This window comes from Solea solea, chromosome 6 (genome assembly GCF_958295425.1).
Source record: "Solea solea chromosome 6, fSolSol10.1, whole genome shotgun sequence".
NCBI lineage: Eukaryota > Metazoa > Chordata > Actinopteri > Pleuronectiformes > Soleidae > Solea > Solea solea.
In genome coordinates this window covers 5,859,119-5,876,063 of record NC_081139.1, presented here as the reverse complement: position 1 = coordinate 5,876,063, position 16,945 = coordinate 5,859,119, and the positions used below count along the sequence as shown (strand labels likewise).

At 38.3% G+C, this 16,945-nt stretch overlaps 1 protein-coding gene across 1 annotated transcript; it reads left to right on the top strand.

The window, feature by feature from the left end:
- Positions 1–13,690: 13,690 nt before the first annotated feature.
- On the top strand, positions 13,691–16,731 carry rpl29 (ribosomal protein L29). The gene is made up of 4 exons (XM_058632863.1): positions 13,691–13,784; positions 14,234–14,286; positions 15,252–15,316; positions 16,559–16,731. The coding sequence occupies exons 2-4, from the start codon at positions 14,250–14,252 to the stop codon at positions 16,679–16,681; spliced, it is 225 nt and encodes a 74-aa protein (XP_058488846.1). The 5' UTR covers positions 13,691–13,784; positions 14,234–14,249; the 3' UTR covers positions 16,682–16,731.
- The last annotated feature ends 214 nt before the right edge of the window (positions 16,732–16,945 follow it).

Below are 16,945 nucleotides of genomic sequence, written 5' to 3'. Positions count from 1 at the left end.
ACGTCCACACATATTCAAGTGTACTCAGACACTCTCAGCTGAGAGCTATTCATTTATTAATGCGGTCACATGCTGCACATCTGAGTTTCACTCATCACTGGCCTTCACTTAGTGAAAGACTACTGAATTGAACAGGAGCAACTTTGAGGAGCAAGCATTGCTGTGTTCACTTTCTCAATGTTTTGTTTTTTCCTTACATGCCCAGGAGTTTATGTGCATATTAACAAAATAGTGTGTGTGTGTGTGTGTGTGTGTGTTTTTTTAAGTCATGTTATGTTCTACTGAACCGTGCGCTATCGCGTAAAACGGAGAGCTCCATTCGCATGGAAATGATTGCTCATAATATTTCTTGGTGCATCTTCCTGTGCATTGTTGTCTCTGTGCTCACTCTGCAGTGGCAGCTTGCCTCGATCTGCTGTCACATGGCCTCTGCTCAGGGACACGAGAGGCGGCAGCAGCAGCAGCAGCAGTGCAGAGGGAAATGTCACCTCTCATAGTGTCAGGATTTTTCTTAATTTCTGCACCTGTACGTGTTCTAGTCTACTATACTCTAATCTGTATTCTAACGTGTTCTGCTCTAATCTGCTCCAAATTCACTATGGGAAAAGTAAATAACTAAATAAATGCACACAGTATTTTTCAGTTCTGTACCTGCCAGTGGTTGCAGAGATACATAACTAACTCCTACAGATGCATCATCCTTCTCCTACCCGCTGCCATTGATGTCATGATCACTTCCACCTGCACTGATATTTTACACTTCACCTTATAAGAAAAGAAAAAAGACAAGTACAGTGCTTCGAGTTGAATCCGTGGCATCTAAATTTGGTTAAAAATGTTTTGGATTGAGCCTCTGTTTTTCACAGAGTCTGTGTTGTTTCCCATAGCAGCGGATTCAAAACAGATGCTGGAATGTCTGAATTCCGGGAAGCAGAGTGTGAATTACTGTTTACGCATCTGAATTGAAAAGTTTATCTATCTATTCATTTATTTATTTATTTAGTTAGTTTGGTTCTTTATAGTTTGAAGAGCTTGTAATTGTTGAAGATTGGGAAAATAGAAACAACAAGCTTCTTTATAGTATACACAGTATAGTGCATATGGTTTGCCGAAAGCCCGGTAATGACAGATTTCTATATTTCGTCCGTCTGTGGTTCACTAACCAGCCAGAGTAAATACAGTATACTGTGTATCTGGGCAACGTTTGTCTGTTTGTATTGGTCAGAAATGTCTGAACACAGCTGACAGGAATCTGGTGAGTGCACATAGAGGTCAACAATATATGGATTATATATATATATTATATTATTTGCCTGACTACAACGTTGGCCTTATTTTTATATAGCTCTGGCCATCATACATAATTTCATGTGAAATGAGGGATTATTACCAACATTTAAGGTACGAGTCAGACCTCACTGTAATGCATAATAAACTCCATACTACATACACATGTAATATACTACATACTTTAAAGGTATATTATGTAAGACTGGGTGTACTGAAAAACACAATTTCAAATTCGATTAAGCCTTAGTGCTAACGTGGCACGGATCTGTGCTGCAGGCGCACTCATGGTAAATTTGTCTTATGTGTTGAGTCAAAATTATGATTCATTTTATATTGTGTTTTTTTGGTAGAGGTATAAAGTAACAATAATTGTGCAGAAGTCACAAAATAGACGAGTACAGAGCCCCGGACATGACATGGTTAAAAAAATAAAATAAAATTGTGCTCTAACGGGCGCACAAAATACTATTTTGTGGCCACAAAGTAGGTATAATGTGCGCACAAAATACTAATTAATAATATCATCATTCCTAAGGTCAAAGGTAGAGGTAGTAGAGTGGCTAAAGCTACACGATGGACAGAGATAGCGTGATAGAGTTTTATTTTAGGCCGGGAATGAGCTACAAAGACATTCTGAAAAGCCTGTCATTGCAAGGAACCATTATTACAGAGAGGCATTTAAAAATGTCTTTACTGGCGCAGGTACGACAATAACAACACACCACCATTCGATTTGCTTACCCAGGTGTCCAGGAATGATAATATTATTTAGTATTTCGTGCGCACATTATCCTTACTTCGTGGCCACGAAATAAGTATAACGTGCGCACGTTATACTTATTTTCAATTTTTTTTTATTCTCGATTTAAAAAAAAAAAGTTTTTATCACATTGTCTTGGTTGTGTTAAGATTTAAGACACTATATTTCACATTCTTATAGTCTTATAGTGTTTTTCATGTGGAAAAAAGCAGTCTAAATGCTCTGTGTTTTAAGGGTTAATATAATTGTTTGCATTAGAAATGTTTAGATAATATGATATTACATTATCCTAATATGTACTATGTCACCCATGAGTAGTATAAATGCATATTTTTTATTACAATTTTGAAGACTTTTTTAATAATTCATTCCTCAGTGTCAGTGTTTCCCTCCACAGAATAACATATCTCAACACCTGATCTGTAATGATAGTTTTGGTACTAACCTGATACACCTCACCATCAAAATCCTCAGGCAGATCTGCGGCTCACTTTTTTCTTACTAACGTGTTTAATCAACACATTCGTGTAGCAGTGAACTGTACGTGTGATTAACAAAATGAGAGACCTACTTTTTCCCCATCACACAGATAGCAGTGGGGTTCTAGCTGTAAGCACCGCTCTCACTCTGTATTGAGTGTGTACAAGCGTGTGTGTGTGTGTGTGTGTGCGCGCGCTCCAACATGTACAGGCCAACCTCTGAAGAGCTTCCACTGTAATTACACACACACACTGACAGCAGATTAATCCCTGCTCGGAAAAAAAGAAAAGCATGTGAACACAAGAGAAAATAGAGAAGCCAAAGTAAGAATTAAGCAGAAAGTTGTGGCTGCTTCTCATCAGTGATATATTTAAATATAAAGTTATTATTATTATCAGTATCGTCGTCGTCGTTGTTGTTTCATGTCTTTCAAAGGTCCTCTGTGGATAAATTCCCCATGAACCATGAACATAGGACACAGATTTCTGACGCTGGTAACAATTTCTTTACATAGTTGACACAAATATTTGAAACTAAATACATTTTTATCAAAGTTGTGAAGATGCAGAATACAAAAAAAAGTTATGGCACAGTGATCCATCTTGAATCTGATAAATAATCGTCACGAGTATCAGTTTTAAAGTTTATTTACAATAGTTGTATGTAAAGATGGATAAACTTCACAAAGGTGAGGCAAAAACAGCTCAATCTCCGCCTGGTGGCTGGCTGTAATATTGTTCATTAACTCTCCATGAAAGCTGAAGGCACAACAGGCAACTATATTTTCTGACAAGTATGACTCAGCTCATTATTTGATGTTATAGAAACAGTTTGCGACACAGTGTATGACAGCTAAGACTGGCCTATCATTGTTTAGACCCTGGTACCACTGAGCTGCAGATGTTAATTTGAAAAACAAAAATGACATATTACGCCCAAAGAGTGGGACACAACAAAATATGGTTGCTCCTGTTGTTGAGTTCTTACCCCAGTTTCTCTCAAGGCCAGAAATAAGTTGATCTACAGCTAAAACACAAGGGTTATGTGACAGCTTTGCCATGACGATTGGCTTTTATGTGAGAAAGAGAAAGATTTATCAATTACACTGTATATTGTAAACAAGTTTGAAGAGAATAAAATCCTTAAGTCATTGAATTATTGTTCACACATAAAAATAAATAGTTCTAAGTAAATAATGTAAAAACAACATGAGACAAAATAATATACACAATGAATTGAACATACACATGAGCAAGACAAAAACTCTAATTATTACAGCATATTGCGTGCGCTACCATAACTACAAAAAAGTTATTTAAACACAGAGTTGTAAAGACTAAGACTAAAGAAGCAGTAGATCAGAGTGGTGAGACAGGCACGTGTCAAACACCAAGATGATCAGTCCAAACAAGCACACAGATCCAGAGGGCAACAGGCAGAAACCCAAAATCCAAAGAGAGCAGTCCAAACACAGGTAAGCCAACAGAACAAATCATACAGACAAGAAGCGTGAAACACTGATGCAATGTGCTGGAGAAACACTTAATGGCAAAAAATAAACTCAGCGCTTGACACACAGGTACAACAAAAAAAAATTAAAGATGCAAAGAGAGGAAGTCAATTTAAACAATCACACAAGAGCAAGACATTTTAAAATGAAACCAAATAGATAAAAACAACAGTCCAAACAGAAGTGGCTGAAGTTGATGTTTTGTGGCTGTAATCTTTTTGATTTGGTTTATTTTGTGACTTTTACGGGTAAAAGTTAGATTACATTACATGTCATTTTAGCAGATGCTTTTATCCAAGTTAAGTGGATTCTGCTTTAAATGTTACCAGGCATCACCATTATTATAATGCTTTAATTTAAGTTGATATCAGTATAATTCTTTATCAACAATCTCTGCTGCTGCTCGTATGAATTACATCATATCTAACTTATAACTATCACGTTATAACTTTAGACAACACAATCATAGTGTTGTCTAAAGTTATAACTTCCTGTTAAAAGTGAGTTTTTTCTCTCTCCACTTTTGAGTAGTAACATTGTGTGAACTGTTGGGTTTCTAATGTTGTCTATTTATAGTGCCTTGAGAGAATGTATTTTGTGATTCGGCGCTATGCACATCAAATTGAATTGTTTGGTTAATATACTGCCTACAGTTTTACATGGTAACAGAATATTTTTTTCCGTGGCAAAATAATGTTTTTTCCCCCATTAAGGCAAAACTAATTTAATGAATAATGTGAAAAACATGCATTAAGTAACATTTATTGGCACTAAAATACAAGGTACTGAGCTACTTAACTACTTTAAAGTACACAGTAATAAAAATAATGTAAGTGGTTTGAACTAATTAATTGTAAAACGTATGCATCCACAGAGAGAGGGGTTTTTCGGGCAGACAGCAGAATAAGACTGAATAAGAAAAAAAAAACAACCTAATCACAGCAAACCTGGAGCCAAATAAACCCCTTCAACAGACGTGACTCAACTGTCCCAGGAGCCTGGTCTTGTAAGAGACAATATGTTAATTACACTGTACATTTCAAAGGGGTTTTACAAAGAATATTGAAAGAACACAGTCGTCATCATCATCATCGTCAATGGACTTTTGGATAATAGTTCCACATAAGAGCCACCTTCATTATATTTTTTTTAATTCAGAAATGTAGGACACAACTTTCAGCAATAATTAAGTTCATCATTCTTGTTACCGAATCATCATGGGTCATTTATTTTCGACTGTTCTAACCTCACAAAAGGGGCGAAGAGACAAACAGACGTCTTTACCCCTACAACCTACAATGTTTCACTGCCTGTGGTCACGAGTATTTACAACGCACAGAGTATTGTACGGTTGAGCCGAGGCTTTAATCTCCACAAACAAGTCATAGCTGTTGAAAAAGTAAGTCATTTGTCTTTAGCCGGGTCTGTTTTAGCTTATGCTAAGATTTGCTGGTTTGGCAACCTCACTGTGGGTAACAGGAACAGGCTAAGGAAGCTTGTTAAACTCTGCCAGAAAACCACTGGCACAACTTGAATAACCTTGGCCATGTTTACTAAGTTGGAGCCACTAAGAGAGCAAAGGCTGCTCTGGCAGAATCTCAACGCTGTCTTCACCCATGAGGTTTTAACTCCTGCCTTCAGGGAGGAGGCTCTTGTTAGATCCAGCAAATAACTGACATCATTTATCCAATTAGCTTTTGTGATTTTAGGCATTCACAGTTTAACATAGAAGACATGACTTCCCAATGTGTGTCTATGTGTTTTTGTCATTTATTAGTCTCTTTTTAACCCTTTAACCCTAAAATGTGCATCTGGACATTTTTGCTTATTTTTGCTTTTGTCCATTTTTCCATAATAACTTTCAATATGTGACAGTTATTTACAATTTACTGCATTTTAAAATAGTGCATTAACAAATTAAAATGAAAAAAAAACTAAAATTTGTATTTAGAAAAAAACACTGTAGTTGTAAATGAAGATTTTGCACAGTATAAAACATATTTAAAATAACATTTGTTTGAGTCTTTGTCTCAATGTGCAAAAACAGGCCAAAAAATGGAAACTATGGGAAACTAAGCATTTTTTTTTCCAACTGTCAATATTTAACAGAGGAGTCTGGTGTATTTAGCAACAGCACTGCTGATCGCGACCAGCCTCTGTATTTCAGTCCAGTGACTGTGTCAGAAGCAGCCTGTGCCCCGGTCATGGAGGAAGTACTGAACAAATAGTTTTAATTATTATAATAATTACAGTGATGACTCGCCCGTGTTGAGTAGGTACTATTTTTGTAGTGTAAAAACCAACCTGTGCCGTGCCGTGGCGAGGCGAGTCAAGGCGAGCTGGGACCATAGTGGAAAAGGGCCATTACCCTAGATTTTCAACCCGCAACCCAACAGTTACAACCCAAATGCCTTTTCCACTAGACCATGGGCTGCCCCCATGATAAAGCATATTGCTATTTATAAAAAACAAGTCAAAAACAGAGGTGCTGGTTGGGAAAATGTCAACATAATCAATCCAAAATGAGCAAAGACACTTGAGTTGTCCTTGGTGTCACCTTGTGTGAGGTGTAAGAAAAGGACACCTGATCTAGTTCATCTCTCTCCCTCTCCCTCCCTCTCCCTCCCTCTCCTCTTGGGGAGTATTAAGTCGTGCCTGTTTGTGAGGAAACAGCAGAGTGAGGCTGGCTGTCCCTGAGACGACACACACATTGTGGACACGCTACACTCGACAACACTGCATTCAAAAATACCCAACGCTGAACAGCACCGTGTCCAAGTGTGTGCACGTGTGTGTAGGTGTGTTGTGAAGGCACAGTATGTGTGCGTGTGTGCACACTGCGTTCATGTGAAAGAGTGTGACAGGGATGTGAGTGAGTCACCAGAACATGATTAATACAGTTTATTTCCCTCTGTTCGGGTGGTATTTGTGTTATTTGACAGTGAATGACTTGATATTAATCACCTCAGAGCCACAAAACAACATGTTGACATTTTTTCATATTGGTGTGTTTTGCCCATAGGTAAAGGATCAAGATGGTTTTGACAGTTTTTTGTTGTCCTGCCATGAATTCTAGGTTTTCTCCGTGATTTACAAATAAACATAGATATTGTTACGCTACAGTTCTGGGAGCCTTTAGCTGTTGGAGTTGTTTTCAGCCCCATTCTGAATTGTGTAAGAGCAGCCACAGAACTACATTATCTCCATCTACGAAACGACCTTGGAGCACAACTTTCAGAAGTTACATTAAGTACAGTTTATGTGCGAGTGTGCACAGTTAAACTGAACAATGGCATAAATCTGTGAGAAAACACATAGTTTTGAGCCATTTTTTCCTGATGTTTGGCTTCATAAATAAAATTGACTTGAATTGACTTGACATGAGCAGAAGCAGAACAAGTTTTACATATTAGCAGAGAGCGAGATCAGAGACATGAGGGAATGCAGACTGAAGACATGATGCTGTCAGAATAAAAGACCATGCTCTTGAATAAAGATGGGAATGAAATTTTGTGCTCTGGTTGCCAGAAGCCGAAGTTCATAATCAATATGTGCATTTACCATGAGTGAATGAAAGGAGTCCGATGTAATGTAATCATATTTACTGGCTCACAATAATTTCCTTGCTGCTGAGTTCTTAATTAGTGTGGATGAGAGCAAAGCGGGTACGCCTGAGAAGAGTACATTACAGTAATTAATACTGGAAGAAATAACAGCATGTCATGTTTTGGTTTTTTCCCCCCAGACATTTTTACAGGCAAGACGATGAGTCTTGGCTGTTGTTCTAAGAAAACAGGACGCGTTAGATGTCACGTTGTTTTCAAAGGAAAAGTTGGATATTTGGAATATTTTGAGGTTTTTATGTCTAACAAAAAAAAGCTCCTAGCTGTGCTGTGTCTTAAAGTATCATTTTTAGGTTTGTGTTCAAAAGAAAAAAACAAGAAAAACAAACAATAAAATATTAGTGTGCAGGGAAATATACACTGACATTGATATAACCAGTGCTGTAATGTAACAAAGTACAAATACTTTGTGACTGTACTACGGTACAAAGTTCATGTATCTGTACTTTACTTCATAAAAATAATTTATATTTCAGAATACCATAACTTTTACTCAACCACACTTCCTCTAACTATCTCTGTTACTTGTTAACACCAGATAAAATCAGAAGAAGAAGAGTTGGTCATGGTTTATTAAATGTGTATATAGAGCTTTTCTAGTCTTAATGAGATGCTTTACACCACAGTTTTGCCATTCACCCATTCACACACTTCAGTATGAGGTAAACTGTCTTGCTCAAGGACACATATATTATAGTAGTAGAGTAGCAGGGCCAGGAATTGAACCCACAACTTGTCCTTCCCTCTGAGCCACCATTGCTCAATACTGACTCCTCACTTTATTAATACTTTTACTTCTAAAACTTAAGTACATTTTATATCAGAAAATTAAGTACAGTAAATGTCATATACTTTAAGAATTTTACTTAAGTAATATTATAATAAAAAGTGACTTCAGCTTCTACTAAAGTCATTTTCTGGTAAGATACTTGTACTTTTACTCAAGTTATCCCCTTTAGGTACTTTATACAAGACTGGATATAACATACATTTTGAATATTACTTTTAACTTAAATGACAACACAAACAAAGTTATGTTTATTAATACAATGAATTTTTTTTTTACAATTTTACAATTTTATTGGTAAAATAACAGCATACAGCTCCTGTAGCATATGCATGAATGTGTGGCATGTGCTCTCACAGCCATGGTGTAAAGAAATTGGGGGACTTCATCCAGTACTAGTTAAGATAAACCACAAATTCAAACCTCATGATGATGACACAGTGAAAGTCACTAGGCCTCACCCTCTCAGTTCTACAGTACACATGTCTTCACTGTGGCAGTTTTACAGTGGGATTCCTGTATTTTTTGCTTTTGCCTCGCCTGCAGTCGTCTGTATTACGGTATGTACTGATGTGTGTTTGCAATTTGAAGGATGAAGGGAACGGAAACAAACGAAAAGACGAACAAAGAGAATGACTCATACTCCTGCCTCCTTTCTCTCCCCTGCCCTCCCACTAGTTCTTCTTGCAGTAATGGTTGGTGACACCTGGACTTCCTTCAAACCAGCATCCATTCATTCACCCACTCGCATTAACCAGTAGGAAAGCTTCGTTATGGCAGAGACTGCCCACAGTCTCTATCTAAACACACACAAACTCTGCTTCATTCATTCATCCATTCATTCATTCATACTGCCTTTCATTCTTCTATAATGTCCTTCAACCACACTGAATGAATGCAGTGCATCAAAGCCTATACAGTGAGGTACGAGCAGCATGAAGAGGAAAACGGATAAACAGCAGCTGAGAGTGATTATGTTCCGTTTATAAATACTCTGCACATCAGAAGAACAGGAACCTCAAACGCTAGACTTCAACAAGGTAGAGAGACGTCGTAGAGGTGTGATGTAAAAGTGAGTTTCTTGTGATTTAGGACAGTCTATGAGTCTCACCCTGCAAACTCTAAAAAAAGAGGGCATGACAATGGCAGCAGATGGCAAGGGAGGAAAGTGGGAGAGAGGGGGAGAGAAAGAGAGAGAGACAGAGATGTCCTACATTGAATTCCATTCATTAGGACAGCCTAACCAAAGTGCTACCCTTAACCATAACCACAGCTAGTTCATGTCTAACCCTAACATTAACCTGACCACAGTTTAAACCTTAACTTAACCAGTTCCTCAGAAATAAGGTTTTGCCTCGTTAGGACCAGGTTTTGGTCTCCATGAGGACTGCTGGTCTTGACAAGGTCAGTGTTTATGCCATGAAAGGCCAAAAGAGCAGCCAGTGATTTACCATTTTGCTCAAAAGCACTACGGCGTTACTGTGAGCGTTACGGTGCCTTCTGCTATTTTAAAATGCATTTGCAATTTAACCCCATCCACCCATCCACCCATCCACCCATCCATCCTCTACCACTTTGTCCTCCACATGAGGGGAGCAGGGAGGGAGCTGTGCCAGTCCCAGCTGACATAGAGTGAAAGGCAGGGTACACCCTGGACAGCTTGCCAGTCCATCACAGGGCCACATAGAGACAAACAAGCACCCACTCTCACACCTATGGTGAATTTAGAGTGTCCAATTAACCTAATCCCCATGTTGCACATTTTTGGGCTGCGGGAGGAAACCGGAGAACCCGGAGAAAACCCACACACATACACACAGGGAGAGCAATTTAACCCATTGGAACAAAAAAATGGATATTCTGCTGTTCAGATCAGTTTACTTCAGGCCTAAATGAGCAAATTTGATTTCAAATTGCTAAATTGAATTTATCAATTTGTGAAGATTATCGATCTACCTTTAGTTTTCCCTGTGAGTAGCGTCCAATACAAAAATGAATTCATGTGTAAACTCAACAGTAATTCTGTGGCAGTGAATATTTTGGTGAAAATGTGAAATGTACAACTAAACAGAGAGTGATCATCATGTTCTCCGTCAGCTTATCCTAATGATGTGTCTCATTTCAAACTGCGCTGTTAAAACAACAGTTTTATCACTTCATTTAATTTAGATGTGTCATGATCATATAAGAAATACCTATACAGATATCGTGCTGCCTGAGTTTCAACAATCCACAAACAAAAATAAATAATTTTGAGGTGAATTCAGGGAATTCACAAACTGCTTGAAGGCAAGATTTCCTCTTACAACTGAAGAGGAAATGAAATTGGGTGGGGGAATTGTGCTCGGAAGGAAGAGACAGAGTCCAGCGGTAAAAACCCAGGGAAGAACTAATGATTGAGCTGGAATAACGGAACGAGAGGGGTTTGTGTGGTATACAGAATACCAGGTGAAAAGTCCCCTGCAGATGTATTGACTTTGGCATTTCTGATTTGTAATAGAGTGTCTCTAAAATACTAAAGTGTGTTGGAAGGACTGGCATGACATTATCTGTGGTAACCTGTTAATGCAGCCTCTCAGCTCTAATCAGAGCACAGCAGCACACACACACATAAGTAATACTGAGAGAGAAATGGGGGGAGAGAAAAAAAACAACACTAAGAAGCCGTTTAAGTGCAGTGGCAGCAGTAACACGATGTCCTCTCTTCTGGTCCCTGTATCTCTGTGTGACATGGCAAATGTCAAAATAAAACATGTCAAATCATATTTAGTGGCCTTTAAACTTTTTTACTTTGAGAAATTAAAGGTGGCAATAACAACGAACTGATCACGAGTGGAAATGATGATGCAACAGTGATTTACATTTTTATGTGATATGAAACTGGCAACGCAATGTCAGGGGAGAAATACAGCATCATGAAAGACTTGGATCCCGAAAATCAGGTTGCAAGATGTTCATACACTGGAAACTAATACTGAAATTGAGATAGATAGATAGATAGATAGATAGATAGATAGATAGATAGATAGATAGATAGATAGATAGATAGATAGATAGATAGATAGATAGATAGATAGATAGATAGACTAAGCTTGTGTGTTTCAATTACAGCAATTCTCTCACCTCATTAATAAATATTTGTATGTTATGTTTATTTTACCGGGGTGAATTCACGCTCCCACGCCACAGAGACTCTCATGCATGGCAGATGTGACAGTCGCTGTGAATCCGTCTTGTCGATCAAGTGAAGGAGAAATTATGTAATAACAACACATGCATCCTGTAATTGACTGAGCACAACCAAGTGCTGTAGAGTGTGAGTGGAGAGGCTCATATGATCAAACATGGTCTAAATATAGGATGCTACTGCATCTCTTCTGCTTGAGCAGGGATTCACCCAACCTCCGCTGAGAATACAAGGAGAAGGGGGAGGTAAGGATGGAGAGAGGAGACCAGAGTGAGGAAAAAAAGTGTACCTTAGTTTCTTTAGTAAGCTCAGTCACATGGCCCTGCATCCATTCCCACTCATCACAACACATAGGTGGGCCAGCAACACTGTGATCTCTTTAGATCTGTCCATAAATGCTGGTTGCTTCACAATCTGTCCATCATGTCAAGATGCAGTTTAGACTGTTTTTGTCTCGGCAGAAAAGAGTGGAAGTTCATCCATTACATGACATCATGAATGCCACTTAATCCTTATCTTTGTATTACTGCCAAATGTGCCTGCTGGTGAGTTTTAACTGTATATGTACGAGCCATTTTCACCAAACATCACTTACAGGTTGCCAAAAAGAAATTGAAATCTATCCAACTGAAAATTTCTCTTCAATTCTCCAATTCTTGAATAAAAAAGTATGAACACCAAATAGATTATCTGGGAATTGCAACGTAAAAGTAAAAAGACAATGACATTTTAACATTCAAATCAGGTTTCTGTTTTACCTCGTATTAACTTTTACTTTCTGTTATAAATGTGACCTTTATCCTGCCATGTCTTTGAGTGTATCCATTATTTATGATTTAGCACATATCAGCACATATTTAATTCAGACATTAAATGTATAAATGCACTTTATGTATCATTAAAAAGTGACTACACCCAACAGCTATGCCTATCACGTTTCATGATAGTGAGTTAATGTGGAGGATCAGCAGCTGCAGTAACTGTAGGTGGCCCACTGCTGATGCACATTTTTCTTCTCAGCACATAATGAAATCAGCCCACTTGTAATTACCCCTACCTCACACTTCACTCAAATGTCAAGTCTTTATTGTCCCGGAGAGACACTATGGTAGTGAGGACATGTTCTTGGGCTCTGAACTGGATTAAAGCCCAATGAACCAACCAAATGAGACATTCAAGCACTGTCGCAATCGATGGCTTGTCATATTTGTAAAAAAAAGGAAAAAAAAAACTATTTGTGAAAAGCCGTTTAAGCTTGTAACCACACTCAGTATTGCTGAAGGTAAGCTGCTCAATTAGATCATAGTTTGGGAGTCCCATTGTATTTGGATCCATGTGTTAATTATGGAAGAAATAACAACATTTATAGAGTTAGATAGATTTCATAGCTTCTAGACTTTTGGCTTAAAAACATAAACCTCCAATTGAGGAGCCTCATCATTGAAATAAATCCAATTGTGGTTCTATTTCATAGAGTTATTGTTTGGATTGGTGTCGTACTAGCATCAGACAGGATATGTTATTCCGCTTGTTAGATTATTTTATTATTATTTATTTATTTTATCACTTGTCTAGATCAGGGGTGTCAAAGTCATTTTAGATCAGGGGCCATTGACAGTGCAATTTGAACTTGTGTGACGGAGCAGTACAATAATAGCAAATAATAGCATATTAACCTATAAACAAAAAGATCACCACACAGTTCTTGGTTACATTGAACAACTTTATTTCCACCTGCTAAGACAAATAGAAAAGTAAAAGGAGGAGAAAATACATAATAAAATAAATAAATAAATAAATAAAAGTCAGATCAGACTCCTTTCAGAGGTAATTTCACACAAACACACACACACTTTCATTTCTAATTTAGAACAATCGAAAAATTCCTTGTTAAAACGGACGCAGCCAACACAAATGCCCTCGAGTAATTATTGTGGCCCTGCTGGGCTCTTCTTTTTTTCCCTTTTCCTTGCGTTATTACACGAACAGAGTGCGCCATCGAGTGGCCCTATATGGACTCTTATTCCACGTGTCATTTCAGAAACATCAGACAGGGGGCAGTGTCATTAAATACATTCGTTCGTCGTCGTCTTCTTCTCCGGACGTAATTTTCTTTCTCTTCCGGTTGTCGTCTGTTCGTGTGTCAGGTTTGTACTTTTCTCAGTTTGGTGGGGTTTTAGAATCTTAATTAATCCTCTTGTATTTTACGTCTTCGCACAAAAATAGCCATCGAGTTTGATGAAGCTGGTTAATGACTACAGGTCCACCACAGTTTTGTTTTAATTAAACCCTTACTTAAAGATAAAAAGGCATTTTAGTGGTGCTACAGTGGCTTAGCAGCTTCACAGTAGCTTGCTACCGGGCTTTGGGGACCTCAAACACAAAAGTCTAAAATGCACATACACGTCGTCCACTGACTGTTGTACCTTCATGTTGAATATTTTGTGAGCTGAAAGTAGCTTTGCGTATGTTGTCTGTAACCTATTAACTCGCCTGCTCGTATTGCAATAGGAAGCTAATGTTGGCTAACATGCAAACACCAGTGATGCTTCATTCAGAATAACGTGAAATGCTCTTTTTCCCTCTCTGTTCTCAGATAAATCTGAGTCGAAATGGCGAAGTCTAAGAACCACACAACTCACAACCAGTGTAAGTACAACTGCAGTGGCCTTTATTTACTTGAGAATTAACTTTACTGTGATAGTTTCATAGTGCAGTTGAAACACCTATTCACTGGAAAATGTTATGATAAAAGAAGGAATTTCCCTGCTGTATATTAGTTACTCAACAGCGTAGTGTGCCCCAAATGAGTGTATGCTTGCTTAATGGATTGTTGTTGCCATGGTAGAAAAATAGTGAAGTAAGTTGAACTGTAGCCAGCAGTGGTGCTGAATATTACTCAACGTAATCTGGTCACCCACTCACATCAGTTCTCTTAAAGGTCCCCTTTACACCTGGTATTAACATGCGTCTGCGGTGTCCACATCAAGAATCGATTGCTATCTGATCATTAAGTCACCTCCCCCTTTTCTACAAATATTTCCACCAGCAGACAACGTCCAGTGTCACTTACTGTGTGTCGCCATATCAACAATGTTAGCTGCATGTGAAGTTGCAGTGTTGTATGGACTCTTTGCTTTACAAACCAGGGAAGAAGTCGTCTTTGGCGAGGGGAAAACTGATGAAAGCAGAGACGACTGCACATTTTTTTTGTTGCCGCCTTCACGTTTGCTGTGTTTGGAGCCACCAGCGTATTTCTGCTCACACAGTTGTGGGTGGAGCGGAGACACATCAGGCATTCATTGTTATTACACTTCTGTTCAATTAGGTCACAATGTGTCTCCAAAGTGTTTTGGCAGATAGGATAGATATCCGTCCTCAGGTGTATTTACACCTGTATTTACAAGTGGTCAGGCACTATCCAATTGCAATACGATCAAAGAAAACGTTAATGTTGCCATTTGAAGTATAAAAGGTGAAGTGGTAGAGTAAGGTCAAATTAGTTTCTGCTTTTAATTTTGCATGCATATTCTTCTCATGTCCAGGTAAATATCATTTGTGCTTGTTGCTTTTATTAGTATAGATTTTAATGGTTTCCTCTCTTGTCTGCACAGCTCGTAAGGCCCACAGGAATGGCATCAAGAAGCCCGGAACTAATCGCTATGAGTCATTGAAGGGGGTACGTATTGCTCTAAGTCTGTTTTGGCTGTTACATGAGAGGTTTAATAGGAATCATTCAAATTTTAAGACCATATTTTACAGTTGATGCCACAGCATGTTTTGTGACATGAACTCAATCATATGCAGTTTTTACAAGCTGATATTAAAATTATTAACACGTATTAAACTAAGCCTGTTGTCTCAACATTCTCCATAAAATATTCAGATCCTAGCAGCTACACGGAAGTTTTTCATTGTTTTAATTAAAACAACGTAATTTAAACACGGGGCGAACATGCCTGCATGTTTAGAAAATAAAACAGCACCGACACGGCATCAACATGCCTCGATGGTTAGATAATAAAACACTGCACCAACACGACAGTAACACGACAGTAACACGCCTGGTTAGAAAAGAAAACACTTTAGCCTACCAGAAAAGTCATTGGTGGCCATCTTCATCTTGCGCACTAAAGCCACTGACGTCTTCCATCTTCAGCGCATAATCTCCCCCCGTCCGTCCGTCCGTCCGTCCGTCTCACTTTTGCATTTACTGCTACAGAGTGCCCCCTGGTGGCCGTTAGCCAGGAAAAATCTATGAATTAGCCGCATCGCTGTATAGGCCGCAGGGTTCAAAGTGTGGGGGGAAAAAAAGAAGCGGCTTATAGGCCGAAATTTACAGTACAGTAATTTTTCTGATGCATGTTGCGCTTTGATTTGCAATGTGTACTTTTAAGTCGAGGTTCAGTATTCAATTTAAAATGTTTTAATGTCAAAACACTAATTTCTTTATATTATATCACAAGAATGAGAACTCAAATATCTAAACTGTTTCTAACATGCATGAGTTACATTTTTCAAATTTGCATAGATGGAACAAAAAGATGGAATTAAATTCCTGCTTTTGCAATTTGCTAATTGGGTTGTTTTAAACTACCTTTCTTTTATCATTCAAACAATATTACATTCTCTGCTTCTTTTAACACAAGTGTCTGGAAAATGTTAATATGGTCATAGTTGTTGCTGTTAGGACCAGATTTTGGCTGGAGACAAATCTGCTGACTGTGTGAAAGCATATGATAGTTGGATGTTCTGTTGGTCAGGTGATATGATAAATTTGTTGAGTCGTACGTTGTTTTTTTTTCTAGTAGTAAACCACAACCAGAAGTCTTATTCAAGCCTATTTGTCTAGCTAAATCACATCTGTGACCTTCCTGCTTTGAAGTACTGTTCACTCATCAATACATTATATTTGTTGCAGGTGGACCCTAAATTCCTGAGGAACATGCGCTTTGCCAAGAAGCACAACAAGAAAGGCTTGAAGGCTGCACGGAAGGCAGCCGTACAGAAGGCAGCCACACAAGCTACACCAGCACCGAAATAGGCTGCCATGTTTCCATCTTCACAATAAAGCTATGCTTTGTTAACAAACCATCAGATGTACATTTGTCTCTGTTCCCATCGCTGACTGTATATAACTCACTTTTTAGGATTTGTATTGGTAACCTACCTTGGTTGCAAAAATCTGATTTATGTGGTACATCTACTGCTAATGGTACACATCATTGCACTACTTGACTGTCACTATGGCCCCTGTTGGTCAAGACTGTATTTTACTCAGGTCTGCTTTTGGTTAGCAGTAGGGATG

What these genes read in the sequence shown, in the direction of transcription:
- rpl29 (XM_058632863.1), top strand. Translation starts at nt 14,250, where the DNA reads ATGGCGAAGTCTAAGAACCACACAACTCACAACCAGT. An exon ending in CCACACAACTCACAACCAGT is followed by an intron (nt 14,287 to 15,251) that starts GTAAGTACAACT and finishes TTGTCTGCACAG; the next exon opens with CTCGTAAGGCCCACAGGAAT. An exon ending in GCTATGAGTCATTGAAGGGG is followed by an intron (nt 15,317 to 16,558) that starts GTACGTATTGCT and finishes TATTTGTTGCAG; the next exon opens with GTGGACCCTAAATTCCTGAG.